The sequence below is a fragment of the Syngnathus typhle genome, linkage group LG20 (assembly GCF_033458585.1).
Source record: "Syngnathus typhle isolate RoL2023-S1 ecotype Sweden linkage group LG20, RoL_Styp_1.0, whole genome shotgun sequence".
Classification (NCBI taxonomy): domain Eukaryota; kingdom Metazoa; phylum Chordata; class Actinopteri; order Syngnathiformes; family Syngnathidae; genus Syngnathus; species Syngnathus typhle.
Window position 1 is genome coordinate 3,995,762 of NC_083757.1, and position 27,546 is coordinate 4,023,307.

Genomic DNA, 27,546 nt, shown 5'->3' on the forward strand with positions numbered 1-27,546 from the left:
CTCGCCTCTGTGGGCTTACAGTGTGCCTGAAGCTCGCTCCTGACTTGTCCAGTTAAGACGCCTTCTGATTGGACAGAGGAGAAGCAGGCGGGGCTAAGCGCGGGAGCTATCCATGGTCCTGAATCGCACTAGCGCATAAGTGGCGCACCTTGATTTTTTGTTTTGTGGTTATAAGAAAAACAGCAGTGTCCAGAATAAAATTTTAAAACATATTGAAATAAAGAAATAAACAGCTTTTATATAAAATAAATATATAAAATAAACGTTGAAGTATTTAATATTGGTACAAGCTGAAAGTCACAACAATGCTTATATTTTTTACGCTTCAGTTTTTGTATGATCAGTTGTCAATCAATATACTTTGTTCGTGGCGTTGGTGATCTTAATGTTCTCAAAACTTCTTTTAAATTTATTATTAGACTGATGACGTCACTCACATGACTGTGGTCTGATGGTCAGCATATTGTACATGATGTTATTTGAGTGTCAAAGCACACAGGTTGCCAATGGGACAGCTTTGCCAGGCCGATAATCCAGCCTCTGTGATTAAGAGCCATAAATCCGATTCAGTGGAATGTATTCCCGTTTTGCGAGATAAATATGTTTTGAAATTGTACATATATGAAACAGTCAGTGCGTGATGGTGTAAATTAACAACCAGGAGCCTCCTGCATCCTGTAATTGTCCTCTTAGCTTGTTGAAACCATTGATTGTTTGTAATTGTACAGACATGTTGTCAATAGTTCTCAGGCAATCCAATCACCTTCTCGCAGGTCAGCCATGCTTTCCCCACGGCCGTGTTTATGAATTAATGAAAAAGGAAGAGAGAAGTTTGTTTGAGAAAGTGATTGAAAGAATAATGCGATGTACGTAGGTTTGCTTTTTTTTTTATAGAATCCTGTCAATATTTGTGGAGGATGCTGAGGTAGCCTCAAGTGGGTGGCTATACAGTATCTGTAGGCAGATCAACAGTGGTTACATAATTTTTTTTTCCCTCACCTTCATAAAATTCAATTTTGAAAAACAAGACAGGAATATGTATTCTATTTATAAATTGTGATGTGGGAGATATTTCTATTTTAACAAATTGGAGCAGTCTGATCAGAATTTATGAGCGCTCCAAAAGTGCTTGAATGAATACATTCAGGTGCTGAGCGTTCTGGATTAATGAAACTTCAACCACCAGTAGGAGACAACATGTTCCTCTTTATATGTGTAACTTCTTGTCTTGGACTGTTTTCCCCGCTCTCTTCTCACTTCCCTCTGGGGTATACGAGTGATTCACCGCATTATGAATCAGCTTACTTTTTAATCTCTGCCCGAGACCATTAAAAAGCAGCTCAAATGCACTAATCTCCAATGCAGGGGAGCACTTTATTTATAGATATGCTTGCCATCTGTTGCGCCTTGTCCTCATAAACAAAAAAATAAGTCATCGTCTAAGGTGCCGATCAAAGCCCCACCACCCGAAGATATTTTTATTTAAGTCCTACGAGGCCAGAAGCAGCAGTACAACAAATAAGGAATGTCCTGTCAGATCTTTGCCGAGGAAGAAGAGCTTCGACTTTTTATCGGAATGTTATTTTCAGCATGGTAAAAAACGTATTCGTCTAATACCCTGAGCCAACCGCCCGCCACTAAACGATGTCAAAAGCTCTGACTTCCTCACTGTGACATGTTAAGCATCTTGCATGATTAGAACGGACTCACTTGTCTCATCAGTTTTTCAACGCAGTCTGCTAGACTTCAAACTCGGAGGGATCGTTAGATGTCATTTTTGTGGTAATGATGGCCGTGCACTTTCTTTTGGGGGATCTGTAACACGAAATAAATGCACAGTAGCAAGTGGGGGATGCTTTAAACACCCATTAAGTGACTTTTTAGGCATGACTGAGTTGCAGTATGGGGGTAGTGACAACACTGCTTTCTAGCGGCCAGCTTGTAACGTAAACGTATAGCAGCAGTAGGTTTAATATGTTAAGATGATCAATTATTTAAAATAAAGCTCACTATTAGCTACATTTAAACTACTGAAACTGAGCTTTAGCCATTTATTACACTTTGCAAAGCATCGTTTCTTATGTAACAAGCTCTACTAATCAAAATGAATGTTTTGTATTAAATCACAATTCAGTTGTGTTTATGTGCTGAGAATTAATAAGGTCATGTCATAAACAAACAATTCCACAATATTCTAATTGAAACATCATCATTTTTGGCTTTCGGGGGAGTATTAAACTAAAAATGTGTACGACATCCTACTGTGAGGTGCCTCTAATACTTGCCTCATCATAATTAGCTCCATGGGAGTGGCAAAGTTTTCGAAACAGTTGTCAGTGTGAAGCCAGTCACGTCGACACTGTTGCAAAAACAATAATAAATTTCGTGAAATTAAAGCCAGTGTGAATCAAAAGTGAGGATACATATTTTTTGTGAAAGCAAACCGAATGCACCCATTGTGTGTTCTTTTCAGCAGCAAAACTTCTTTCCAATATAACAAATTTAAACTAAATTTGAATCTTTTCCTCCAACCCCCTAAAAAAAAAAAAAAAAGTCACCAACTGCATGCTGTGGTTACTAAACGGCGCCATTAAGCAGTTATTCAGCGCAATTATACTGCCGGGGCTCATCCATCAGTTACATTGATCACGCGTGGTCGCTTTTGACGTGCACACGCCCGTCTCCTGCCCTGGAAATGTTGTGCAAAAGAAACCTAATGAGAAACTGTCAGCGGTGCACAGGTAAACAAATCAATGGCGCCTAGCGGTTCTACCAAGGTCATCACGGCTAACACACACAAACGCACTGCAGTAAGAAGACCAAACAAACTTGGTGCGGCTAAAGCTCTTAGGGTGTGAAGGGCGTGATCAAATTTGGGATTGTAGCATCTGAAAAGACAATCTGACCTTTAAAAAACTAATTTAGGTGTTCCTAATCATTTCCAATGAGCCCTGTATTGATTTAAAAAGCTGCCTGTGACTCACCTTACATCACATCAAATTTTTATTTATATATCTTTTTAAACATAAATAGAACAAAGCATGTGATCTTCTTGACAGGTTGTCTCTCTGAGCTCATCCAGCAGCTGTCAAGAGGCCCGAGTCGCTATTAGGCCCGGACGAGCACTTTCTGCTCTCCATTAGAACTGTCAGCCTCACTCAAGCATGGCCTTTAATCACTTGAAATATCATTTCACACACCAAATCCTCAGCTAAAGACAAAAGCCGCATCAAGTGACCCCCTGCCATCAAAAATGGAATATGTCCCACGTAATGCTCCAAAATTAATATTTATCAACAATGAGGCTGTCATGTATTTTGGAAATCTGATGTCTTGTGATGGAACCAATCAAAGATGTCATTTTCCGCTTGTCTGATGTTGATGGAGGAGTGCATGCGACTCGTCCACCGATTATTTCAGAAAGGCTACAACGAGAGCTCATTAACCTTCCTTACATTGTACCTCTTCACCTTTTCAGGGATAATGTCCCGTGCCGCCATTCGACAGGCTCCGGTGTTAGGCGGCAAATCCTTCTCCAGTCTAAGGTGACAACGTCACTTGAGGAGGCCAGATGCTTTGGCTGCCTGCCTTCCCCCCTCTTCCTCTCCTGATTCAATGACCATCGATTGGGCAAGAAGCGACACTGTGTCCCATGGAGGGGGTAAGCAGATACACCTCATTGCCTCCAACAATCATCCGGCCCCTGTAGGGACAGGTCGTGGTAAATTAATAGTGTGCTTGCAGCGACTGGATATGGTTAATGTATTTGTTATTGATGGAGTGAAATAACATGAGTAGCTTCAGCCTTGCTTAACACAAAACATAAATCCTCCAAGACCAATGAGGTTCACGGCGAACGGGAAGTGAGCTGTCCCCAGCTTCCCGGATCTGGGGCACAGTCACATTACATAGAGAATTATTGGTTTAATAAATTAACTAACCTGAATAAGAGGATCAATAGAAAAAAATAACATGTTTTGGCTGCTTTTTAACTTTAAAATTAGAAATGTGTTCTGTGCTTTTGAACTCTGACCTCATCCTCCTAAAAAAGATTTCTATTTTTGAGTTGAAGGCTCCTTAACATTGTCATTGCTAATATTTCTGTTCATATGTGGCAAAATGGCCAACAAGAATTGTATGTTACGCTCCAGTGCACAGAGAAAATCACTCTCTCTTATAATAGCTCTGGGCAATTTCAGACCACACAGAACGACAAGGGAATCAATTTTCCTGGTTAGGTTATAGATGGATTTTCTACACTGGGGCTTCTCATAAGTACAAGTGAAGCTATGTCATATGAAATATTAAGAACTCTCAAGTGAAAGAAGAGATTACAGAGCCCATATTCCTCTCCCGTGGATCCCAGTGGATGATAATTCCAAACATTTGTTAATCTTGGTTTACATCTGAAGCTCCGGCCTGCTCTCTTGTGGAGAAACGTTGTAATGATCACAAACAGTTCAACCGAGGTCACGTCTATTTACTTGATTAGATGAAGTTTACCCTGTGCCTTTAAATAACCGATTTTGTAAATCATTATGTCCTTGGGCAAGGTAGTAAGTTACATAGTTTTTGCATGTGGCTTGCACAATGACAAGTCAAGCCCCCTCGGGTAAGTAAGTAATGTGCTCGGGCAAAGGTAATAATGTCAAACCTGTCAAAAAAGAAAAAAGGTTTTTTTAATTAGGTGGCGAATTGAAGTAAGTGATGCAGAAATTATTACTTATGTCAAATGATCCAACAGAAAAGCCCTAAAAGCAATGATAATTATTGTAAGAGCCAAGCTGTTACAAAGTTTTTAGTTTTGAATGTATATTTGATATGATTTTGTATACTGTATACCTGACCCGCTAATTATTAACATTTTCTAATGTTATAATTTTAAAGTAATGTTGTATAATAATATTTTTTACATTTAATTTTCCATTTTGAATTTTTCCAATCGACTAATATTTTTGTTTACGTTTTGACTATTTTTTCCCCTCAATCTTATATACTTTTTTTTTTTAAAAAAGGGAAGGATACCATAATTCAAACAAATGCAAATGTATACATACATGTATTACTATTTTATTTTGTTATATTGAGATTCCCGTTCAAATCTAATAACGTTTTAAAGTCGTGATATGTAAAAATAATGCAAATTTGTCTAACCCAATCATCGCGGTGGTGGGCGGGACTACGTTGCCATGACAATGACGTCAATGTTGGTGTCGAGTAACTATAAGGTCAAAATAAAGGCAAGTGAATGGAAGATGGTAGAGTACGTGTGTGGGATGGTGGAGGTGGGGGGGTGATAAACAACAGGTTGCCCCGGAGTGGACGTGACGTGTCCTGAATGACTTGTGAAAATAACATCAGAGTCGAGTGGACGTCGACACGGCGCAATGAGGCTTTTTACTCGGCCCGGTATGGAGACGTCAGACAGCACAAGGTTGGGGTCACGGAGAAGCTAGCTATAGCTAGCCATTAGCCTAGCACAAGCTAACAGTTTGATTTCTTAGCTTTAAACAACCGCTTCGTGCAATAAAGTTATTTTAAATCGTTCGCTCGCATGAAGAGGAGCATTTCCACGCATTGGCGCATTTAAATGGCAAGTACGCGTGTCTTAAAGTGATCTTTTTGGGCTGTTTTGGCTCAGACTTTGACAGTCGCTTTATGGCCTTTCAAGCTTTTCACAGTTGTTTACATTGTGACGTCACTGCACGCTAGGTCGCGAAATGTTGCGTTCATCTCTTGCAGCTAAAGCGTTTCAAAGAAACGCACGTAAACATGCAGAGGTCACACAGTCGCAGCTGCCAAGGTGACGGAGAAATGCCTTAAACGACGCCCGTGACGTCAGACTAACTTGATTTTTATTTCTTTTTTTCCTTGTGTTTTTTTTAAGTCAAATAGTCATTAAAATTATGACTGTAAATTTCAAAACGATCATGTAAAATTACAATCACCGTGAGTGTAAATATAAAGACAATAATATAAAACTTGTACAATATATTCAATTAATGATTCCCTCTTGTAATATGACTTTTTTCCTTGTTACTTTCAAGTTTTTTTTTTCCTCCCCTAGGTAGTCCATGGGGCTGTAAACATCCCCGACTGGAAGCTGTCTTCCCTGCAGAGCTTTCAGTCTGATGTTTGCCGTCGCCGGCTACTTCCAGCCTCCTCCGCCGCCGCCGCCGCCACGGACCAAGACAACTTTTCTTCTCAAATCTGGGCTCAATTCATGTAAACATCCTACACTCAGCTGAAATCCACTGCAGAAACGGCTGAGAGAAGGGTGTTTACGTGCGCTGGCTTGGAACTAAGACCACAAGAATCACCTAGAGCAAGTCAATCCTCATGTCACATCACAAGTAGTGAATGGAATCTTTGTCACCTTTGTGTTTCTTTCATGGGGCATTAAATGATGGTTAACTGATCTGTCTCACTGAAGTCTTCATTTGTTTTTTGTTGAAAAACTAACATTTGCAGCAATCATCTAAGATGTGTAATGTAGTTAGCAGCATATTTAAATATAAAACAAAGTACAACATCGGTTGCTGCTTTTAAACAACTAAATAAAACGTTTGATATATCACAAAGCAAATTTCTATTTTTAGTAGCACATAATTACTTTTTAAAGCAAGAATTTCTGATGAAAATAGCAGAACTTGGTAAAACCGTCGTTGTAAGTTGTACTTCCAAATAAGCACCGCAAGAGGGCACTACGCCATTACAAACGCAATCCAAGAGGAGTTTATAAACATTTAAAGCTAAGAAATCAAACATTTTACGGAGGCATTCCAGGAAATATTATTAACTTGGATAAACTGCGTTTGTGTTTTATTAATTTTCGTTGTTTAAAAGCAGCAATTAGTGATAGTGCAGTTTCATTTCTGAGGAAAAGGAGTTTTAATATTTAATAGATGGATCAAACATGTATTTTGACGGCATACATTTATTCAATTCCCACTTACCAGCGTTAAAACATAATTACATACAGTTTATCCGAGTAAACTAATTTTTGTGAATATGAACTGCTCTTCCACTGAGAATTGGATTGCCTCATAAAACGCTACTACGAGCGTTTATAATGGGCGCACCGCCATCTAGCGGTTTTAAACAGGAAGTGTAGCTTGCAGTTTTACCAAGTGGAGTTTCATTTCTAAAAGGAGTTTGAATATTAAATGGATGGATCAACTCGTTTAATATCAAATTTAGCACTTACTAAAAATATTCTAATTTTGTTCTAAAATAATGGCGTCACGGGACTTTTTTTTAATCCGATATCTGCCTTTTATACTTAGTTTTACATTCCAACTGTATATTAAACAGCGTGATGAAACGTTTAATTCACCACAGAAAGCAGCAATTTTCCGTTTTTAGTAGTAGATAATTACTATTTCAGGGTAATAATTTCTGATGAGTGAAAAAGGCAGAATTTAGTGAGACCGCCATTGTAAATTGCACTTCCACAATCAAACCGCTAGATGGCAGTGCCCCCATTAAAAACGCTCATATAGGGCTTAAAGAGGCCTAACGATTCATGAGCAGTTCATTAACTCGTATGTTTACGCAGGCATTCCAGGAAAACATCATTTACTCGGATGAATTGTTTCTGATTCTATATTTTCCCGCTGTAAGTGAGATTTTATTAATTTTAAATGTATTCATTTTTAATCAATTTTAAATTATTAATTTAAGATTAAATACATATATGTTGTCAAAATACACGTTTGTTTTGAACACAAATCCCTATTTGATATTGTAGTTAAAACCATAAAAAAAGTTTAAAAACTTTTATTTGATATTTTTAGAAGGAAGACAACACTGTTATACAATAAATATATTTACCTTCTACACCTCGTATTAAAAACAGGAACTGGACGGAAGGCCATGTAAATAAACCCCAATCAATGTTGAATGCGTGAGAGTCCCAAACAGGTTACAGTCCTTGAAAAAAACGAATGATCTGCTTCTGATGCAACTCACGAATGACCTCATATTCCTGCATGCCAGGATGAGGTCCAGTTCTCAGTTTTTTGTTTCTCAGGATCTCAAAATAATGGTTCCAATTTCCATCTCTGTCAGCACCAAAGCCAAAAACACTGACCTGATGAGGAAAAACACAATTATAGGTCCACAGATTTATCTATTTATTTAAACTATATTTCCTAATATGACTGACACGATAAAGAGCCACCTACCTCATCACAAAGTTGCAAGCTGAGCACCAAGGTCATAAATCCAGTGGATGGATAGCGGCCTCTCTTTTTCAGCCATATTTCATGAACATATTTCAGAAATGCCGGGTTTATGATCATCACCTGTTGAGAGGCAGACTCTTAAAGACACTCAAAAATGAAATGGAGAAATTTGATAATTTATAGGTCAATTAGACTCACCAAGTTCTTGTTGCCAATCCTCTTTGGGTTTTCTTGCCCATTTTCTCTGTTGAAATAATCAGTATAAAACTGGGCCCTCCATTTTGTTTTTTCAATTTAACATTCCAAACTATAGAGCGTAGCAATACGAGTATTGGGTTTCAATGATAACACCTACCGAGGGGCAAAGCTCCTGAGCAGCCAAAGCAGGTCATTTATCTTAAACGGAAAGAACACCAGATGAGTGCTGTTGTCCAAACTGCTGGCGCTCTCTGGATACATGACACGATGAGTTGTCTTGCTGCCAACGTCTGACTCATAGCCCTTTGTGGGCCCGCGGTTCAATCTACAGGAATTATCAGACTGTTATTCAAAAGGTCAGAGTTGAACTCAATGGGTGTGCTTGGCCAGAAGCAAGAAAGAAAACGCCAGCGAGGTACAGTTGATTTACCTTATTACCATGTTATGGTGATCGATCATAGGTCCATAGTGCGATCCTTTGAGATTGCCCGAATTGCCCACCACCGCACAAGTCCTGCAACGGTCAGGCGATGGCTGCTCAACTTGAGGGACGTGCGGAAAAATCTCAAATAGGTTGTTGATAGTTTCATTTAAAAAAACAAAGGAGCGCTGCTCCGTCTGCAATTTCTGAAAAAAAATATTATGTAGGTTACATTTTGTGAAGGCTAAATTTAACATAATCATAAATATAGAAACAGTAATTGCACACTATGTGCATCTACCTTCCACCAGTTGAAATCATCCTCCGTGGTTGGATTTGGTACGGACAAAAAAGGCTTTGGTGAGGCGTCCATTAGCGATTTAAACTCGTGTGGACTCTCAGCCAAACATTTTCGGCAGCTGCAGACACTTTGCGGCCAGAGCCAATACAAGTTTGGCATATTCCATTTGAATTTATAGAACAAATTGGCACCAGTGAAACACAGGAGGATAAACAGGAGCCAAGTCGGTCGCAGTCTGGACAACATCTCGTGTGGCTGTGGGAGTGGAAATGTGAACATCATAGAAACCAAGGTGTCACACCCGCTTAAAGTTTTGTGCTTTTCACACAAGCCTAAATAGCTCAAAATATGTTATGGTGCTCCTCAGGGCTCCATTTTAGGCCCACGATTATTCTCTAGCTAGCTCAAAATGTGTTATGGTGCTCCTCAGGGCTCCATTTTAGGCCCACTATTATTCTTTAGATAAATAATTTAAATACTGTCTATCCATCAAATTTTCTCCACGGGAATTTTAATACTGTAATTAAATGAATAATTTGGAGTCAATTTTATAGATAATCTTGGTCATTTTTCCTTTATTGAGCACTGTAGAAACTGGATGTCCTCTCAGTTTAGATCTTTGAAGTTGAAGCTTTAATAACTTTCATTCATAGTTACAGGTAGTGCAACATTGACTCCTCGCTCGTTCTGTTTTTACTACAACTCTCCCGCTCTCTGTTTAACCCCCTCTCACTTCCTCCGTCTCTTAAAGGGGTAGTGTCTAATTATCACGACACTACAAGCACCTGAATAGTTTATGGGGAATGCCACTCAAAACCTGTTCTTGAGTCAGTCAACCGAGGCTTACACAAGCCCAAAAAAAACAACAAGGCCATTCAAATTTAGACCCGCCCGGCATGAGATTTGCAATCATGCATCAAATATCTTAGAAGGACAATGGAAGCTTATCTGTAAAAGATGACAACCATTGTTCACTAAATACCAATACAAATGTTAAAGAAAGGTCGGAATTCACCTTGAGACAAGCAACAGGGCGGATGGAACAGCAGCTGGCCATTGTAAGGAACAAAAGTTCTCAATTGTAATTTTGTTGAGCAATATTGTTGAGCTTCTTTTAAAGCGCTTTAGTATTCTGGTAGTTGTCTTCCCAGCTGAAGGTTTTTTACTCCTTCGGGATTGGGTTGTTTTATTATGAAAGCTCCCAAGGGGTGTGCTTTACCTGTTTGTAATGAACGCTACCTGGTTCCCATCCCCACCTGCTCCCAGTTGATAATCACTTTGGTTCCTTGTATTCAGCTTTTGTTTTTAGTTTGACGACATCGTAGCTTGTTATAGTACCACGGACAGTTCTCAAATAAAATGACAGATTTATTCATTTAGGTAAAAAAGGTAAGACTTTTTCTTTTATCTGTAAACAGTAAACAAAATAGCCTGTGATCAATCCAAGTCTGTTATAGATGTTAATTTGATTTCATTTCCATGCATGCTTGTAAGGTTTGGTAGAAAAGCGCTAGAACAAAATATTCAACCCAGTTCCATCCGCGTCAAGATAAAATATTCTTACCTGCTATCGAGATGAGGTGTGAATCAGTTTGGTCAAGTACAGCAGGAAGAGCAGGTAGAACAGGTAGCTGGCTTAAAGGGGAGGGTCATGTTTTTGTCACCCATGAAAATGAATAGTTTTTTACTCACATTTATTTGTCATACAAGATGCAAGGATGCAATTACCGGAAGAAATCCAGCTTCATGGGTTCAATTTACAAATCTTAATCCCTGGAACGATAATGGTAGCTGTTGGAATAATTGAGGTTAAGCCTTTGCCTCCCAAACCTGGGGGGGGGCTCATCTTTTACGAGTTGAACTGCTTTAAAGTTGAACTAAGTTCTTCTTATCTAGTTTGTTTGTTTGTTTGTTTATTTCGAACATTAAAGAAATACAAGAAAAAAAGTAAAAATACAGAAAATGATAACTCCATAGTACAATAGAACATAAAAAGAAAGAGAAAAAATGATATTGCGTTAACTGTAGCTTTGATTCATATTGTTGCTGATCTGAACTGTTTTTCTTTCTTAACAGTTTAAAATAGTTGCATATAAGTTATCCCATATTTACTTAATGTTTAAGAAACTGCATACCAATTACCTCGTATTTACTTAATGTGTGTTGAAGTGTTTCGGGCTAGTTCCTCATTCTTATTGTGTGTTATGTTAGTTTACCAAGAAGATAAACTTAGCAAAGGTTTAGTTGCATTGTTCCACAGGAAAATGGCATTCAACATGCTTCAAGTTATCTGATCACAGTCCAGGATGAGTCAGCCAACCACGGAGAAGACAGTCGGTTGAGGAAACAGGACAGACTCTGCAATTCCAGTGCTGGGGTTAGGGTTAGTGAGTAAACCGATAAATAATATTATTATCAATAATATTCAAAATAAAATAATAGCGGGTCATGTCATGTTATCTGAGAGTTTAGAACAAGATTTAAAACAACTCATTTGAAATTGCACGGCAACTATGTGAGGCTTAGTTTGGAAACATTTAAAATAATCCTGCCTTTTGTTGTGTCACATTCATTAAATGTTCAGTCTCATAATTAGAAACAATTACTCTACCTGGTCAAAAAGACTTTTGGAATTTGTGCCCTGAGCTGTAAGAAACATTCACCGGCAGTTAAATAAAGCAGACTTTGACTTATCCTTAGCAAAAGTAGTTTTCTTCTTCGCACTCAAGATGGCAGCAGCAGCACACATCATGTCAGATTCTTTGCAGACAATCTCATTTGGTGGCACTGTTAAATTTTGTTTGCAAACTGAAAGTAATTCCCACAGAAGAGCAACAAAGGACAATTTATTAGGCACAGACATGTTTTGCGCTCTCATGATGTTGTTTGAAGCTTTTGCTGAGTACAAATGATTTTAAAAAAAAATCAATGAAAAAAAAATTCACATTTTGTCGGGATCTTTTTTTTTTTAGCAAGAACTGAATGAAATTACATTAATTGTATTTCCTTATATTTCAATCTTAAAAAAAAAAAGAACAGCAGCAACATACATTTAGCTTTGAAAAAAATAAAAAAATTATCCACTGTGTTTCACATTGGCAAATCTTTCGTGATTGGAGAAGATTTTTTAAAGAAATAGATTTTTTCGCGTGCAGCCAGTTGTTCGATCATGAAATACTCCAGTTTCCCATAGTGCAATCCAGTTCCAAGATTTTTATATTTCTTTTTCTCCCAGTAGTGAGTCCAGTTTCCATCACTGTCTGCTCCGAAACCAAACACACTCACCTGTCAAGACAATATAGCAGCAATTTTAATTTAGTTGACAAATAAAAAGTATTTTCTGCTCTAAATCACCAGATCTGTGCCGTTGCAGGATTTATTTTTAGAACCGGTTAAATATTAAGAAAACAGTCACCTCTTCACACGTGTGTAGAGCAAGAATGACGGCCAAGAAGCCCGTGGAAGGATATTTGTGCTCTCTCTTCCCCATCCATGTGTGATAAACATATGCAATGAAACCTGGATTGATCACCATCACCTTTTTATAAAATAAAAATAAAAAACTTTCTGATTATACACGTTAAATATGGAACGGCTTTTGAGATCAATACTCACTAGGTTCTTGTTGGCCTGAATTTTATACGGAGCTAAGTTACGTATCCTGGTGAATACAACACAAACAAGAAAATATGATTTTCTTCTATTAACAATTCATTTTATCGATGAATCTCATTCAAATTTCGATCAGAAGATAATTTGACTCACGTTCCGACGTAACCTGTCGTAAAGGCTTTTTGTAACCACACCAGGTCCATGATCTTGTAAGGGGTCAGCACAAGATGAGTGTTGTCGTCCAAGTTTTGGGCACTCTCTGGATACATAAGACGATGAGTCGTTTTGGTGCCCACGTCTTCTTCATAGGATTTGATTTGACCCTGGTTCATTCTGTGTAAATCATTTCGGGTATTTGTTTAGTACAAAGCGTATTTCTTTTTTTTCTTCAACTGTAATCACGACTTGCATTGGAGTCTTTCAAGCAAGATCCAAAACCGTACATCATAGATCAGATGACAATATGGAAAAATAATTTCATTCAAGGATTTAAAGGAATATGTCATATATTCTTTATCCTCACAATAGAACGGCTCATTTTAGTGTTGATGAGACATGTATGTCTATCGTGTTATGTGTCTCGTCACCGTGGGATAGAGAAAAACGTAATTTCGGTCTCTTTGTGTGTTGTGACATGTGGAGAGATTGACAATAAAGCTGACTTTGACTTTGACTTTGACTTTGAGAGGAACTGAAACATCTCAATGCAGCTTCACTTTGAATTCAATTGTGATGTAGACAGGGCTTTCCCCCGCACACCAGAATTGGTGACAAAAACATTTTATTGTATTTAATTATTATGATTGTATGCTTTTATAAGTGCCATTTTTTCCCTCCTTAAAATACACACTCCTATGAATTTTGATATTATGGTACGGATTAATGGCATCCCTATTCATTTCAATTGGCATAGACGATTTAACAGGTAAAAGCTCAGATATGCAGGTGTCCGAAATGAAAAATATTGTGCAGTATTTGGATCTGATTTACCTCATCACCATATCATGGCTATCTATCAGTCGTCCATAATGAGAGCCTTTCAAATTTGGAGAATTGCCCACCACTGCACACTTCCTCCAGCGCTCCGGTCTCTTGGAGATGGTCGGAAATGTCTTCAACAAGCTTTCCACGACTGTCTGGTAGGAATCCAAGGTCTGCTCTTCAATCGGCTGCAATGCCTTATGCATGAACACAAACAGGTTAGATGAGATGAGCTGAGCCTGCAAATGTGATTGTAAATTTCAAGTCCAGTGACAAACTGGCCGTACTCGCCTTCCACCAGTCAAAAACTTCCAATGAAAGATCGTTTGTCCCGTTTAGAAACGGTTCGACCGATTCGTCAAAGCGTCGCATGAACTCGGCGTCATCCTCTTCTTGAAGACTTTGGTACAAAAAGTACTCTGACGAATAGCTCAAAAACAGCAATGTGATGGTGCCGGTTAACAGCACCGCTAGCACCACTTTGAGCATCGTCTTGGTAATTATGACCCGACATGAAATCATTCTGTCAATTGCAGATGATCGTTATCGTCCAAAAAAGATATTATTTTGAAGAATTTGAAATATGTTTGGGATATTTGATCATGCACTTTTTGTAGTGCTCGTCTTCATTAGGTCCAATGATGATTTGAAGCGGTGCACCTGCAAAAAAAAAAAACGATGTAATACAGGGTGGTATGGTGACTCACTGGTTAGGACAACTGTGGAGTTAGTAGCATCATGCCTTCTTGTTTTTACTTTTTGTATTATTTACTTGAATGTTTTGTTTGTCCATGGCACTTCCAGCCGCGGAGGTGGAAGAGAGCTCCATAGAATAGGACTGGGCGTGCGTAAAAGCCATGTCCGAGCCCCATCCACCGTCCCCGGATAGCCACCCGACATTGCACCGGCCCCCGACTTCCATCCACGGAGGTGAAAGAGAGCTCCGTAGAGTAGGACCGGGCGTGCGTAAAAGCCATAATAGTTTTTCAAACTGTTAGATAAATTGTATATATATGTTATCATGCGTTCCCTAATGAGTACTTATTATTATTAATAAGTTATTGCGCAGAATGCTTGCTGTTTCGCCTTGCAGACGTCCACCAGTCCACAACAAGTCATACGATGCTGTCTGGGGCTTCCTGACCTTCTACACCTCTGGGAATCCAAGAAAGTTGCTGATAGCTCAATCTACTCTGTTGATGTCTGCACATGGCATTCTGTCCTTGCACTCCTTTCCCATGGCGTCCTGTCTGTAACTACTTGTTTCACATAGAATTTTCCCAGGGCGTCCTGTCTGTAACTACTTGTTTCACATAGAATTTTGTCCTTGCGCTCTTTTTGTTTCTCATGAGACTAGGCCATGCTTTCCCCCCACCTGTTAGGGGCTAGTCTCACATTGTAGGTAGGGCATCCCTTAATAAAAAGAGCGAGGGGTGTGACAGATCTTTAGTGTATTTTGGACTGCTGTAAGTCTGGATGCACTCCTCGCGAGAAAAGACTCAACATTCTGCCTCACTGGTTTTGTCTGCTGATCCTTTTGCTGATTTTGAACCTGACAGATTTTTGGGGGCTCGTCCGGGATCTCAATAGACCTACTTCGGGTTCCGGCTGACTTTTCGACGCAGGACAAGTCCTTGGCCAAGGCATAGAAAGGAAACCCTTTTCACGGGGCTGTCTCGATCAGTCAGCTGGACGCCGGAGTGGTTGACGAGATCGTCCGAGGGACAGGCCCAGCGGACTGTGAGTATGAATGTTGATTCTGTTGAAAGGAATGGAAGTGTAGTGGCAAGAGGTCACTTGAAACCTTGACAATTCTAGACCCTATCAAGTGCATATTTAGAGACAGTTAAATTCTGTATGGGATGCTGGAGTCCCCTGACGTAAACGTCAGTTAAATTCCACAGGAGGGCAGACTCCTCTGTTTTCTAAAGAAATAAAGAAGTACAGGTAGTTGGAGCAGTTAAATCCCGCTGAGGTGTGGTGGGGCCTCCTCACTAACCTTCCTACTGTGTTAGTTTTCTGCTGCCATCTGTGGTGGGTTTTCCTTATCCCTTGTTTAGCTGGTTTGGCTTCTTTCTCCGTGAAAAGATAGGTTTTATATTTACTTTGGGAAAAAGGTAAAGATAAGTTTTCCTTACACAATAGGAAGGTTAAAGAGTTGTTAAAATCCACTGGAGGGCGGGCTCCCCTGCTTGCCTGTGAGACGATAGGAATGCGCATTGTGTGTGTGTGTGCGTGTGTATGGTTTGACTGAGAGTGACCTCATTTGAGCTCTGATTTGAGGTTTGAGTCCTCTGTATAAACACGCAGGAGTGTAAACAGTGGCTTTGTGTGGACGAAAGCAAGGATTCTCCGTTTCCTCCGGAGACCCACCACACATCGAACATTTATCCACTGTCCTGTGAACTAAATTGGCTTTAGGACACTGCGGGTGCCATTCAAATTGCCAAATCCGTAAACTAAACAAATAAATCATGGGGACAGCAAATAGCAAGCAAAAGCCGCTGCCCCGACATGAATTGAAATGCAAAGATTGGACATTGATGGAAGAAGTTGACCCCGAAAATGTAAAATATCTTGACAAATGGATAACCGATTACAAATTTGACGGTCAGCTGAAAACAAATTCGTTGAATAACCTAAAACAATCAATTGATGCTAAATGTGGTGTAAAGAGGAATAACGACGGATATCATCTAATAGTAAAATGGGAATTGGAGGCTGAGAAGAGAAAATGTGGGCAGATAAGAGAAAGACTGAGAGATAAGGAAGACGGAGGAAAGATAAAAAAGAACTTGTTGTTGCACAGGCAGGAGGATGATGAGACAGTGTCAGCGCGGGCTCGCTTGAAGGCCAAAGCTGACGATGCGATGAATGAGGATGAAAAAAAATGATCAATCTATAGAGACGGAAATTGCAGCACGCCAAAGTGAACCAATTTTCCCGTCTCTGTACCCCAAATTACCAAGCACAAATCATCCTCCTGAGTATGGTGCTTCTGCTCGTGGTGTGTTGACGCGGAGCCGTGCTCGTGGTGTGTTGACGCGGGGCCGTGCTAAGTTGGTTCCTTCGGCTGACGCAGACGCATACCCGATGATTGAAGTGGCAAATCCTCATGATGAGGGAGGACCCACAATTTTAGTATACAGAACATGGACCCACGCTGATATAAAATCAGCAATTGAGGGTATAGCGTTGCCCACTGAAGATGTTGATCAATATTGTACCGACATGAGCCAACTCATTGCTTCATACAATTTGAGAGGCGATGAAGTACAACAGGTTTTTATGGCATCTTTAACCAAACATTGGGCAAGCGTTATAGGCACCTGGGATCCTTTTGATTCCCGGGGCCGTCCATTGGAATGTAACGGGGTGCCATTACAAAGAGAAATTGACCAACTATTGGGCAGGATCAAAATAAAATTTGAACGTAGAGCAAATTACACAGACATTGGCCGAACCAAACAAAAAGACGATGAGTTGTTTGAAGACTTTAGGCACAGACTCGAGAGAGTGTTCAAGGCCAATAGTGGCTTGGAGCATGGATCTGATGTTTATGACCAACAACTCAAAAACGCTCTACATGCAAATTCGCGACCAGCAATCCAGAGCTGGATCACTAAACATATGATCACTTTCCCGACATCTACCTTGCCACAGTTCATTGATCATGCTATACACGCCGAAAAAGTTGTCGATGCAAAAAGAGCAAAAGAGAAGGGGAAAATGGGCACCGTGTTTTTTGTTAAAGGGGAGCAGTCTGAGATGTTTTATCAAAATAAGACCTTCGAACCGCGCCTGGAGGGGCGTGGTCGTAACAAATTCCGTGGCAAGGGTAGAGGGGGGTACGGTCGTGATTCTCCCAATTATGGAACAAATGACCAGCCCGCTTCAGGTCAGTCAAGACGGTACAATGCTGGACCTCCCGTTTGCTGGTCATGTGGGAAAACAGGCCATATAGCAAGAAACTGCCCAGATAATCACAAGGGTGGGAGTAGACCTCCCTTATGACTGGCCGAAGGTAAAAATACAGTTGAAACAACTGTCTTGCCAACAGCTCCCCCTGTTGATGTAGATTTGAACATTCAAGATTTGTTGATGAACAATGTTGAGAAGCCAGTGATAACTCTATTCGTAAACGGGACTCCAATAACCTTTTTGTGTGACTCAGGGGCATGTGTGACCACGTGTCGTGACATACCTGCAGATGTGCAAAGTAACGGTAGATCCTTTTGGGTGAGAGCAGCGAATGGGCTGGCAACCCCAGTTCCCCAGTCTCGACCAGTTTGGATACGGGACCCAGAAGGGGGAAGTTGTTGCATTCCCATTTTGCTGATGCCCAGTTGCCCTATTAATTTGCTAGGTAGAGACGCTCTCACTGCCCTTGGGCTTTCCCTTGTGTCTCTTAATGGTCAAATTGCTGTCAAAAGGCGACACCAGTTACAGATATTTGGCCAATTTCACTGCTACTATTTTTATTCATTGGATTTGGCTGACGCAGAAGTGATGGAATTTGGTTCCCCTCTTTTGGCCCGTGTGGCCACCCTTTTGCGCTGCCCTGAACAAGCAATGGAAGCCAATCAACTACACATAACTATGTGGCATAAAGACACACCGGGTCCTGATCACAACTACGAGAACATGCTTGAGGCTGCTACACCTGCCACCTTGACAACTTCTTTCCTTCTGCACGATGGTGAGAGCCGTGCTTGTGTAGTCATACAGGCGGCTCCCCCTGCTGTGCAGAAGTTACACGTGTCTCCCACTCCGCTCCACATCTCTCTCTACAGGCCTCACACCGCAGCCTGGCAGAGTTTAGGATTTATGGCTGGTGATGCCTTGGCAGCTTCTGACTGGACTCAGGTTAATCCTGACTCCTTTTACAGTCCTTCCACCAAGCTCTTCAAACAAAATATGACTAAAGCCTTGTCATTCATTAGTGGAATCCACGCTGATCCTGGTGTTGAGCAAACACCCTCATCTTGAGATTATGTGTTGACGTCCGATGACGAGCACATCCTCGCTGAGGTCCCAAGTCATCTTTGGTCTGCGGGTCCTTCTGACGTTGGTTTAGTGAAAGGTGCGCTTCCTGTTGTCATAAGACCTAAAACTGAATACCGCCCTTGTGTGAGGCAGTATCCTTTAAAACCTGATGCCTTACAGGGTATAGCACCTGTTATTTCTGATTTATTAAAAGCAGGTGTCATCGTTCCTTGCCCGGATTCTCCTTGCAATACCCCAATTTTCCCTGTAAAGAAGGCACCCCCTTCTGTGGGGTGGAGGATGGTGCAAGACTTGCAAGCTGTAAACAATGCTGTTATTCAGAGAGCACCTTGTGTCCCTGACCCGCATACTTTGTTGAATTCATTGACACCTGATACGAAAATCTTCACAGTGATTGACATTAGCAATGCTTTTTTCTCTGTCCCTATTGCAAAAGAGAGTCAGTTTTGGTTTGCGTTTACATATGCTGGCTCAAGGTACACCTTTTCAAGGTTACCACAAGGGTACTGTGAAAGCCCGACAATTTACTCCCAGGTGATGGCGGCCAGCATGGCTAAATTTGTCCCGCCAATGGGAAGTCAGATCTTGCTTTATGTTGATGACATTTTGATAGCATCTCCTGATTTTGCCTCTTGCCAAAAAGACACGCTTGCAGTGCTGCATCACTTGGCAAGTGAAGGCCACAAGGTCAGCAAGAACAAGCTTCAACTGTGGTCTGCTGAAATTAAGTATCTAGGCCACAATCTAAGTTCCCAAGGTCGATCCATAGTTGAAAGCAGAAAAGCCTCTATTTTACAAGCTCCTAAGCCACTAACAAAGAAGCAAATGATGTCTTTTTTGGGTCTCACAGGTTATTGTAGAAACTGGATACTTGATTATGCCCAAATTGTTGCTCCTCTGTCCAAATTGATGTATGTGGAAGACATCTCAATGTCCGCTCACTTAAAATGGACTCCTGAAGCCGAGGATGCCTTTGTTTTGATCAAACAGGCTTTGGTCTCCAGCTCCACTCTAGCCTTACCCAACTATGATAAGGTGTTTGTCCAGACTGTTGACTGCAAAGGTCATTACATGACCTCTGTTTTGCTCCAATCACATGGCTCAAAATTGCGTCCTATTGCTTTTTATTCCTCTAAACTGGACAGTGTTGCATGTGCTCTCCCACCATGCGTGAGGGCCGTGGTGGCAGCCTCCATGGCTGTGGAGAGCAGTGCTGGTGTTGTGTTATTTCATCCTTTAACACTGAAAGTTCCTCATGCTGTCTCGGCTCTTCTGCTACAGACTAATATGACCTTTCTGTCGCCTGCGCGTCATCTTTCTTGCATGGCTACGTTGCTGTCTCAGCCGCATCTGACCGTTGAAAGATGCGCGACACTCAATCCTGCCACTCTCATTCCCCTTCCTGACGATGGCGAATTCCATGATTGTGTCGATGCTGCCCAACAGATTGCAAAGGCTCGGCCTGATTTGGAAGATACGCCTCTGCCAGATGGTCATGTGGTTTTTGTTGATGGGTCTTCTAAGAAGAATGAATCTGGTGTGACCCTTACTGGGTATGCCATTGTTACTGCCGACGTGGTTTTGGAGGCTGCTAAACTGCCATCCAATATGTCGGCACAGGCCGCTGAGCTCATTGCTTTGACTGGGGCCTGCAAATTGTTTGCAAACAAGTCCGTCACTATCTGGACTGATAGTCAGTATGCTTTTGCTACAGTGCATGTTTTTGCTCAGCAGTGGAGCAACCGTGGCATGATAACTTCTACAGGGAAGCCCGTCTCCCATTCCGCTATACTAACTCAACTTTTGGATGCTGTCCAGCTGCCTTTAAAGGTAGCGGTTTGCAAGTGTGCTGCTCACACTGCGGGCTCTGATCCTGTTTCTCTCGGTAATGCTTTTGCTGACAAATCCGCTAAGGCCGCTGCGGAAGGCCTGCTTCATGTCCTCTCGTCTCTCACGGCTCATGATTCAATGTCACACATCTCCCCTGATGTGTTGCTTGACATGCAGTCTCAGAGCCCCTCCCAGGAACGACTCTCTTGGGAAAAGCGGGGTGCAACTAAAAACACCGATGGTCTTTTTGTGTGACCTTTGGGCAAACCTGTCTTGCCTCGTAGCTTGTTCAAATGGGCTGCTGTTTCAAGTCACGGGGTCACCCATGTCTCGGCGGGAGGTATGGTGAAACAAGTCGAGGCTATTTATACAACATACGGCTTTGCCGCTTTTTCACAACGATTTTGCAGAGCGTGTTTGATCTGTGCTAAACATAACCCACAAGGCAATTTAAGACCTCAGAGAGGGAAATTCCCGACTCCATTGTACCCGTTTCAGACAATACATATGGATTATATCCAATTACATAAATGTGAAGGGAAAGAATATTGATTGGTCATAATAGACGCATTTTCTAAATGGGTAGAAATATTTCCTACCAAACATGCAGATGCACTCACAGTGGCAAAAGCCTTATGCAAAGACATCATTCCAAGGTACGGTATTCCAGAAACAATTTATAGCGACAATGGTCCACATTTTGTAAATCAAATAGTGCATAACATTGGGAGAATGTTCCACATAAATGTAAAGAACCATTGTTCATACAGACCGCAATCCGCTGGCCTGGTTGAGAGAGCGAACCAGTCTATAAAAAACAGATTAAAGAAATGTATGGAAGAAACAAAACGACCGTGGACTCAGTGTTTAGACCTGGTTAAAATGTACATAAATATTACAAGTACAACAGGGCTAACTCCTTATGAAACTATGTTTGGGAGACCTTACAGGCTTCCTCAGTTCAAAAACACATGGGAGATCCCCGAGGAAGCCACGTTAGCTGATTACATGAGAAAAATGTTAGAACGTAAAAAGGATCTAACCAATAACACTGATGATGAACCCATTTCTCTGCAGGAAGACCCCAAAGTGGTACCGGGAGACTGGGTTTTGATCAGGAGTATCAAGAGGAAGAATTGGCATTCACCCAAGTGGGAAGGTCCCTTTTTGGTACTACTCACGACACCTAATGCTTTAAAAATAGCCGAACGCAACACGTGGATTCATTTAACTCATTGTAAAAAAGTGATCTCCGCAGACCCAACCTAAGTACGGAAGGTGAGCAAAGTCTGGTAATAGTGCCTGATTCTGGTGTCAAGATCCAGGGTTGACACGAAAGCTAGCAGAAGAATTCCAAGACACCAACCCGAAGCTCAGGGTGTTGACTCTGGGGAGATCCAAAACATGAGCATTAGAGAGTCATTTGGTGAGTGCTTTAATCGGGCTGTAGCCTGCGCGAAGTCTACCATGTGCTTTTGGTTGTTTTTGCTGGTTTGTGTTACCATTATATTTTTTTCAGGGGTTACTTTATCTGGAGGGATAGAGTACCATGAGCCTCGCACATTATTCTCTCAGGCGACTGCTAACGCTAATTCTAGTCGATGTGGCTCATGGGGAGAACTTGCTAGACATAAGCGCGACACTAAATCCCCTTTTGGTCATGTTGTTTGTGTTCCAGGAGCCGTCCGTGTTCCAACCTGTGTACCATGGCTTTTGTCTTGGGCTTATAATAACTCATTAATGTTTACTGTGGCTCCTAACACATCTTCTTCTATTATTTTACCTTTGAAAAGTTTGAAAGGGTTTCGTAATGGTCGCCCCACTACTGGAGATAGATGGCTCGGGTATTGGTGGTATTTAACTGGCCACCCGGTTAACACCGGCTGGGGCACCCTTGTCACCACGCAAATGCGAGGGTATTGGCCCTCTGGTTCCAGTGACGAGGCTGTGTTCTTTGCTAAACGAGTGACTTTGATAAATCGGGGCACAAGCCTCCTTTTGACTCTTACACTCCCTGACGGTCATATTCGTCCTCCAAATGCCACCTTGTTTAACACTTCTTGTTGGGGTTTTCAACTGTGGGCTTGGTCCTCTGGAACCGATCCTCGCTTTCCTATTGCTATTTGCCTTAATAGAACAATGTCGGTCGCAGACCGTCCCGTTACAAATAAATACACCTTGTCAGCGGGAGCAAAAATCGCAAGTACGCTCCTCACTGATGTAGACAGCTATTTTGTGGCCTCCACAGGGATAAGCGGTCATACTAACAACTGGCTTCTTGTGGCTGAGCAGGCCGCAAAGATGGCTGGCGCTAGTTGCATTGCATGCATGGGTCCCAGACCTCTTTTGAAAATCATACCTGCAAATATAGGCCCTAAGTGTGCTGTCGTTTTGATGTTAAACTCGTCCATTTCACCCACTCACGATTGTTTTAGATGGGATACGGTTTACCCTGTTGCCCCTATGACGAAGCATAAACCCCTTTTTTCGTCTGTTGTAGCTAAGGGTAATTTTACATGCATTAGATTACCTGGTACCGGTGTGATGCTCGGCGCCCTACCTGCTCCGTGGTGTGGGTCCGTGACCAAGGTCACGGCCCCTTTTTTGCCCATTGCTCGTTGTGATATTTGGTTTTGGTGTAATAGTAACAAACTTTATGATAGGTTGCCTTTCAACAGCGCTGGGATTTGTGCTTTGGTAACCCTATTGCTACCTGTTCATTTGATACCAATGTCCTCTTATGATCTAACGTCTTTTGCTAAGTCCGTAGTGCCCAAATTCTGGCCGAGAACGAAACGAGACGCCGAATGGCGGGGCACAGCTAATCCAACCTACATCGACGCCATTGGTGTTCCTAGGGGAGTGCCGGATGAGTATAAGCTGGTGAATCAGATAGCAGCTGGTTTTGAATCCGCCCTGTGTTGGTGGTGTACTCTTAACAAAAATGTTGACAGGATTAACTACGTCCATTACAACGTGCAGAGGCTTGGAAACTGGACCGAGGCGGGTTTCAAGGCGGTCCACTCCCAACTGGCCGCTACTTCCCTCATGGCTTTCCAGAATCGAATGGCCCTTGACATGCTACTCTCAAGAGAGGGCGGTGTCTGCGCCATGTTCGGTGAGCAATGTTGCACTTTTATTCCAAATAACACTGCGGCCGACGGAAGCCTGTCCCAGGCCCTTGAGGGCCTGCGGGCCTTGAACGGGAAGATGAAGGAGCACAGTGGAGTGAACACGGAGGTTTGGGCCAACTGGTTGAACGTGTTCGGAAAGTACCGCGCCCTGGTTTCCTCTGCCCTGGTCTCCGTTGCCGTTTTCTCTGCCATTTTGACCTTGTGTGGATGTTGTTGCATCCCTTGTCTCCGATCCCTAATTAACAGGCTAATTACGGCTGCTATCTCTCCACCAGCTGAGACTTTCCCGTTGCTCCTAAGGGATGACCTTTCGGTCGACGGGGGTTCCTTCTCTATTGACGACCCGGTCAGCGAATCTGTTGTGGTAAACTTGTCCGGTTTGTTTTCTGACCCGGGCTTTGCCGATTGTGACTCAGTTTCCTCCCGTGTGTAAGTTGGTTCCTGCGAAATGTGATCCCTTGGCTGAAAATCTTTTTGAAGTGGCCATATGGGTGATGGGTTGGTCTCCGGGAACTTATGATAAACAGGGGGGAATTGTTAGATAAATTGTATATATATGTTATCATGCGTTCCCTAATGAGTACTTATTATTATTAATAAGTTATTGCGCAGAATGCTTGCTGTTTCGCCTTGCAGACGTCCACCAGTCCACAACAAGTCATACGATGCTGTCTGGGGCTTCCTGACCTTCTACACCTCTGGGAATCCAAGAAAGTTGCTGATAGCTCAATCTACTCTGTTGATGTCTGCACATGGCATTCTGTCCTTGCACTCCTTTCCCATGGCGTCCTGTCTGTAACTACTTGTTTCACATAGAATTTTCCCAGGGCGTCCTGTCTGTAACTACTTGTTTCACATAGAATTTTGTCCTTGCGCTCTTTTTGTTTCTCATGAGACTAGGCCATGCTTTCCCCCCACCTGTTAGGGGCTAGTCTCACATTGTAGGTAGGGCATCCCTTAATAAAAAGAGCGAGGGGTGTGACAGATCTTTAGTGTATTTTGGACTGCTGTAAGTCTGGATGCACTCCTCGCGAGAAAAGACTCAACATTCTGCCTCACTGGTTTTGTCTGCTGATCCTTTTGCTGATTTTGAACCTGACACAAACCTTCTGTGTCACTCTAAATCCTTAAATCCTTCAAACTCTTCGTCTTAGAAACAAATCCGCTAATGATGCCGGTAGTACGGGGGGCCCTTCGTCATCGTCGTCATGATCAATCTTTGTCCTTTATGTAAACAACCGCCGCGTCGTGCTGCTGACGTCACTTGAAATTCAAATTACAGTTTGCTACATCGCGGTTTCACTTTTTTTTTTAATTTTTGCAAATCTATGAAAAAAATCACATATAAGTCACTCCTCTGTATAAGTTGCCCCCCCACCCAAACTATGAGAAAAAACGCGACCTATAGTCCGAAAATTACGGTGTGTGTGTATATATATATATATATATATATATATATATATATATATATATATATATATATATATTAAGAACATTATGTGGAAATACTAAGGCAACAGCTCAAGACATCATTCGGGAAACCAAAAAAACCAAAAAGAATTTTGCCCCACAGTGTATATACACAAAACTGAAGGGATTTTGTAAATTGCCACTATTACGTTCCCACTATCCCACGGTGACAAGACATACTACACAATATACATACAAGTAAACAACACAAAAAAATAAAAAGGCACAAACAATGAATAAATAAGAGTGATGAATAAATAATAAATAAACAAATAACATAATAAATAAGAGGAGCAAAAATGCAGCAAGTGTGCATACAGCAGATAGATATATATACGTATATTATTTTATAAACTCTGCGGTATGAATGCAGGAATCAATAAAGTTTCTATCTATCTAAAAAGTATTTTTTTAAATAATTGCACAATAGAGATCTTCCTACCCGTGTTACAAGTCCGTCCCGTCCTACAAGCAACTGTTTAAAGGAAACAGTTCTGACATTTGAACTATTTTATGGGGGGCAGGAAAAGGAGTGGCAACAACAAAAAAAATGTTTTTTTTCATCTTTATATTCTCTATTGACCGCTAGGCAACCCCATATTTTTTTTAAGGATTTTTTTCAAGATGCACAGAATATTATGTTATATTAAATACACTGAGACTTAGAAAAGAATTAAAAGTGGAATGTCAGTTGCTGGGTGGAGCTTAAAATATGTTCTGCCACTCATAGTAGTATCTCACCGAACGTCAATCTAACCCACAAGTCAGTGTAAATTTGGTTCTGGCCACCAAAACATCTTTGCAATTGTTGTACTAAGTTCATTTTGTTTTTACTTGTCAATACTTCACTGGTTCTTTTATCTCAAACAAATTATTATAGGACCAAATTCTACATTATTATTATTTATTTATTTATTTTTTCAGTCTGTTTTATTGTCAATCTCTTCACAAAGAAACCGAAATGACGTTTTCTCTATCCCACGGTGACGAGACATAGTACACGATAGACAAACAAGTAAACGACACAATATAAAAACAAGAAGGCAATAAATAAATAATAAGAGTGATGAATAAATAATAAATAAACAGATAACACAATAAATAAGAGGAGCAAAACGGAGCCAGTGTGCATACAGCAGACAGTAAGAAAAGCAAAGTACAGGACGCTACGCAGAAAGGGGAAGCGAGTTCAGGATCCTAACAGCCTGGAGTATGAAGCTGTTGGTGAGTCTGGTGGTGCGGGAGCGCAGGCTCCTATACCTCCTCCCAGAGGGCAGAAGATCAAACTAAGAGTATTGTCAATTCCTTCACATGCCAAGACACACAAAGAAATTATTACCTGACATGTTTCGGCTTGTACTTCCGCCTTCGCGAAGTCTCTTCAAAATGGTCTTTTTTCCAGAGGCTGTATTTTATTTAACCACTGGTGTTTCTCAGGGCTCATTACCAGAGACCCTGTTTATTTTTCTTTATCCCCTTGTGTGGTTTCCTCTGCCAGTTCTCGACTCTTGTTTGTTGTTTTCTATTTGTTCTTGTTTGTTCTATTTGTCACTGTCAAAGCCATTAATACAAATTGTTAGCTTAAACTGATCTGACAGTCATTCCATTATAATTATTCTGTCATTATTCTGTAATTAGTCTCTTGTCAATTCTGTTCAAGCCGCAACAATGTTAGATTGCCTAAATAAAGAACATATTGACTGTAAACACGCAAAGAGGTGTGTCTTGTGGCATTCGGCATGATGTGTGTTTGTGATGTGTTCTGGTCAAACTAGTTTACATTGACAATGGTGAGTTTAAACGGCCACATTTAAAGCGATAAAAATGTTTCACGGCAGGATTATACTGGTGCTACTCCTGCTTGCGACACTATTTATTTTATTTTTTTTTGCTTCCCAGTGGGTGGTTGGCAGGAGGTTGGGTCATGTTGCATGCTTGTTCTTTATTAATTCATCTCGAATCCAAGGGAAGATCTTAGACTGTCTCCTGGTGCAGCCCAAGGCGTGAATTAACTTGTGTATTGTTGATACTGCAGACACTTTGGTGTCCGTGCCAGAAAGCCCAAAAGGAAACATGTGAAACATACAACATGGATGCTGCAGGAGAGGTGAAAAGAACATACAATGAATAAAATATCAACATTCCGGTATATGATCCATAAACAAAGTGTGCAACTGAAATTTGACTCACTTCTGTAGTGTTTGTTTTAACAACCATCCACACAAGATTTAGAATGTTCCTTACCTAGAAGGCATCACAGGTTGCTCTGAAGGACTCCATTATTTTGTATTAGCACATGTTTACAAGATCTTTTAAAGTAGTTGAGTGATGACTTGTTTCGACAACTTTGGCAGCAGCAGAGGCTCATCCGTTTAAGTGGTAGATTCATTCTGTCTGATCTATGGC

General features: G+C 41.2%; 3 protein-coding genes and 1 long non-coding RNA gene across 11 annotated transcripts; 2 read left to right on the forward strand and 2 right to left on the reverse strand.

The window, feature by feature from the left end:
* The first annotated feature begins 5,208 nt into the window (after positions 1 to 5,208).
* LOC133144098 (uncharacterized) lies at positions 5,209 to 6,418 on the forward strand. Its single transcript, XR_009710594.1, has 2 exons — positions 5,209 to 5,434; positions 6,068 to 6,418. It is a non-coding gene; the product is annotated as an uncharacterized LOC133144098 (long non-coding RNA).
* Positions 6,419 to 7,764: 1,346 nt separating this feature from the next.
* On the reverse strand, positions 7,765 to 10,947 carry LOC133144096 (CMP-N-acetylneuraminate-beta-galactosamide-alpha-2,3-sialyltransferase 1-like). 3 transcript variants are annotated; one of them, XM_061266499.1, is made up of 8 exons: positions 10,835 to 10,947; positions 10,671 to 10,741; positions 9,107 to 9,361; positions 8,815 to 9,011; positions 8,542 to 8,709; positions 8,385 to 8,430; positions 8,187 to 8,306; positions 7,765 to 8,092 (listed from the first exon to the last, which is right to left on the reverse strand). In XM_061266499.1, the coding sequence occupies exons 3-8, from the start codon at positions 9,350 to 9,352 to the stop codon at positions 7,925 to 7,927; spliced, it is 945 nt and encodes a 314-aa protein (XP_061122483.1). In that variant the 5' UTR covers positions 9,353 to 9,361; positions 10,671 to 10,741; positions 10,835 to 10,947; the 3' UTR covers positions 7,765 to 7,924. The 3 variants fall into 3 exon arrangements, with proteins under 3 accessions (XP_061122483.1, XP_061122480.1, XP_061122482.1); XM_061266496.1 differs by having other exon boundaries at positions 9,107 to 10,741; XM_061266498.1 differs by lacking the exon at positions 10,835 to 10,947 and having other exon boundaries at positions 10,671 to 10,808.
* A 985-nt stretch (positions 10,948 to 11,932) lies between these two features.
* LOC133144097 (CMP-N-acetylneuraminate-beta-galactosamide-alpha-2,3-sialyltransferase 1-like) lies at positions 11,933 to 27,546 on the reverse strand. Of its 4 annotated transcripts, XM_061266501.1 has the most exons (8): positions 27,385 to 27,546; positions 26,480 to 27,236; positions 13,991 to 14,359; positions 13,709 to 13,896; positions 12,872 to 13,051; positions 12,722 to 12,767; positions 12,522 to 12,644; positions 11,933 to 12,391 (listed from the first exon to the last, which is right to left on the reverse strand). In XM_061266501.1, the coding sequence occupies exons 3-8, from the start codon at positions 14,219 to 14,221 to the stop codon at positions 12,197 to 12,199; spliced, it is 963 nt and encodes a 320-aa protein (XP_061122485.1). In that variant the 5' UTR covers positions 14,222 to 14,359; positions 26,480 to 27,236; positions 27,385 to 27,546; the 3' UTR covers positions 11,933 to 12,196. The 4 variants fall into 4 exon arrangements, with proteins under 4 accessions (XP_061122485.1, XP_061122486.1, XP_061122487.1 ...); XM_061266502.1 differs by lacking the exon at positions 26,480 to 27,236; XM_061266503.1 differs by lacking the exons at positions 26,480 to 27,236; positions 27,385 to 27,546 and adding an exon at positions 25,583 to 26,456 and having other exon boundaries at positions 13,709 to 13,887.
* LOC133144095 (uncharacterized) lies at positions 18,993 to 24,768 on the forward strand. 3 transcript variants are annotated; one of them, XM_061266494.1, is made up of 3 exons: positions 18,995 to 23,654; positions 23,946 to 24,034; positions 24,283 to 24,768. In XM_061266494.1, the coding sequence occupies exons 1-3, from the start codon at positions 21,941 to 21,943 to the stop codon at positions 24,484 to 24,486; spliced, it is 2,007 nt and encodes a 668-aa protein (XP_061122478.1). In that variant the 5' UTR covers positions 18,995 to 21,940; the 3' UTR covers positions 24,487 to 24,768. The 3 variants fall into 3 exon arrangements, with proteins under 3 accessions (XP_061122479.1, XP_061122478.1, XP_061122477.1); XM_061266495.1 differs by lacking the exon at positions 23,946 to 24,034 and having other exon boundaries at positions 18,993 to 21,962; positions 24,283 to 24,767; XM_061266493.1 differs by having other exon boundaries at positions 18,996 to 24,034; positions 24,283 to 24,764.

Excerpts from the sequence above, each read along its gene's own strand:
- LOC133144096 (XM_061266496.1), bottom strand. The coding sequence starts at position 9,388 with ATGATGTTCACATTTCCACTCCCACAGCCACACGAGATGTTGTCCAGA. Across the intron at positions 9,012-9,106 it reads ATGATTTCAACTGGTGGAAG|AAATTGCAGACGGAGCAGCG; the intron begins GTAGATGCACAT and ends ATTTTTTTTCAG. Across the intron at positions 8,710-8,814 it reads CACCATAACATGGTAATAAG|ATTGAACCGCGGGCCCACAA; the intron begins GTAAATCAACTG and ends TAATTCCTGTAG.
- LOC133144097 (XM_061266502.1), bottom strand. The coding sequence starts at position 14,221 with ATGATTTCATGTCGGGTCATAATTACCAAGACGATGCTCAAAGTGGTG. Across the intron at positions 13,897-13,990 it reads AAGTTTTTGACTGGTGGAAG|GCATTGCAGCCGATTGAAGA; the intron begins GCGAGTACGGCC and ends TTCATGCATAAG. Across the intron at positions 13,052-13,708 it reads AGCCATGATATGGTGATGAG|AATGAACCAGGGTCAAATCA; the intron begins GTAAATCAGATC and ends TGATTTACACAG.
- LOC133144095 (XM_061266493.1), top strand. The coding sequence starts at position 21,941 with ATGAGCATTAGAGAGTCATTTGGTGAGTGCTTTAATCGGGCTGTAGCC. Across the intron at positions 24,035-24,282 it reads CGGTCAGCGAATCTGTTGTG|AATGCTTGCTGTTTCGCCTT; the intron begins GTAAACTTGTCC and ends GTTATTGCGCAG.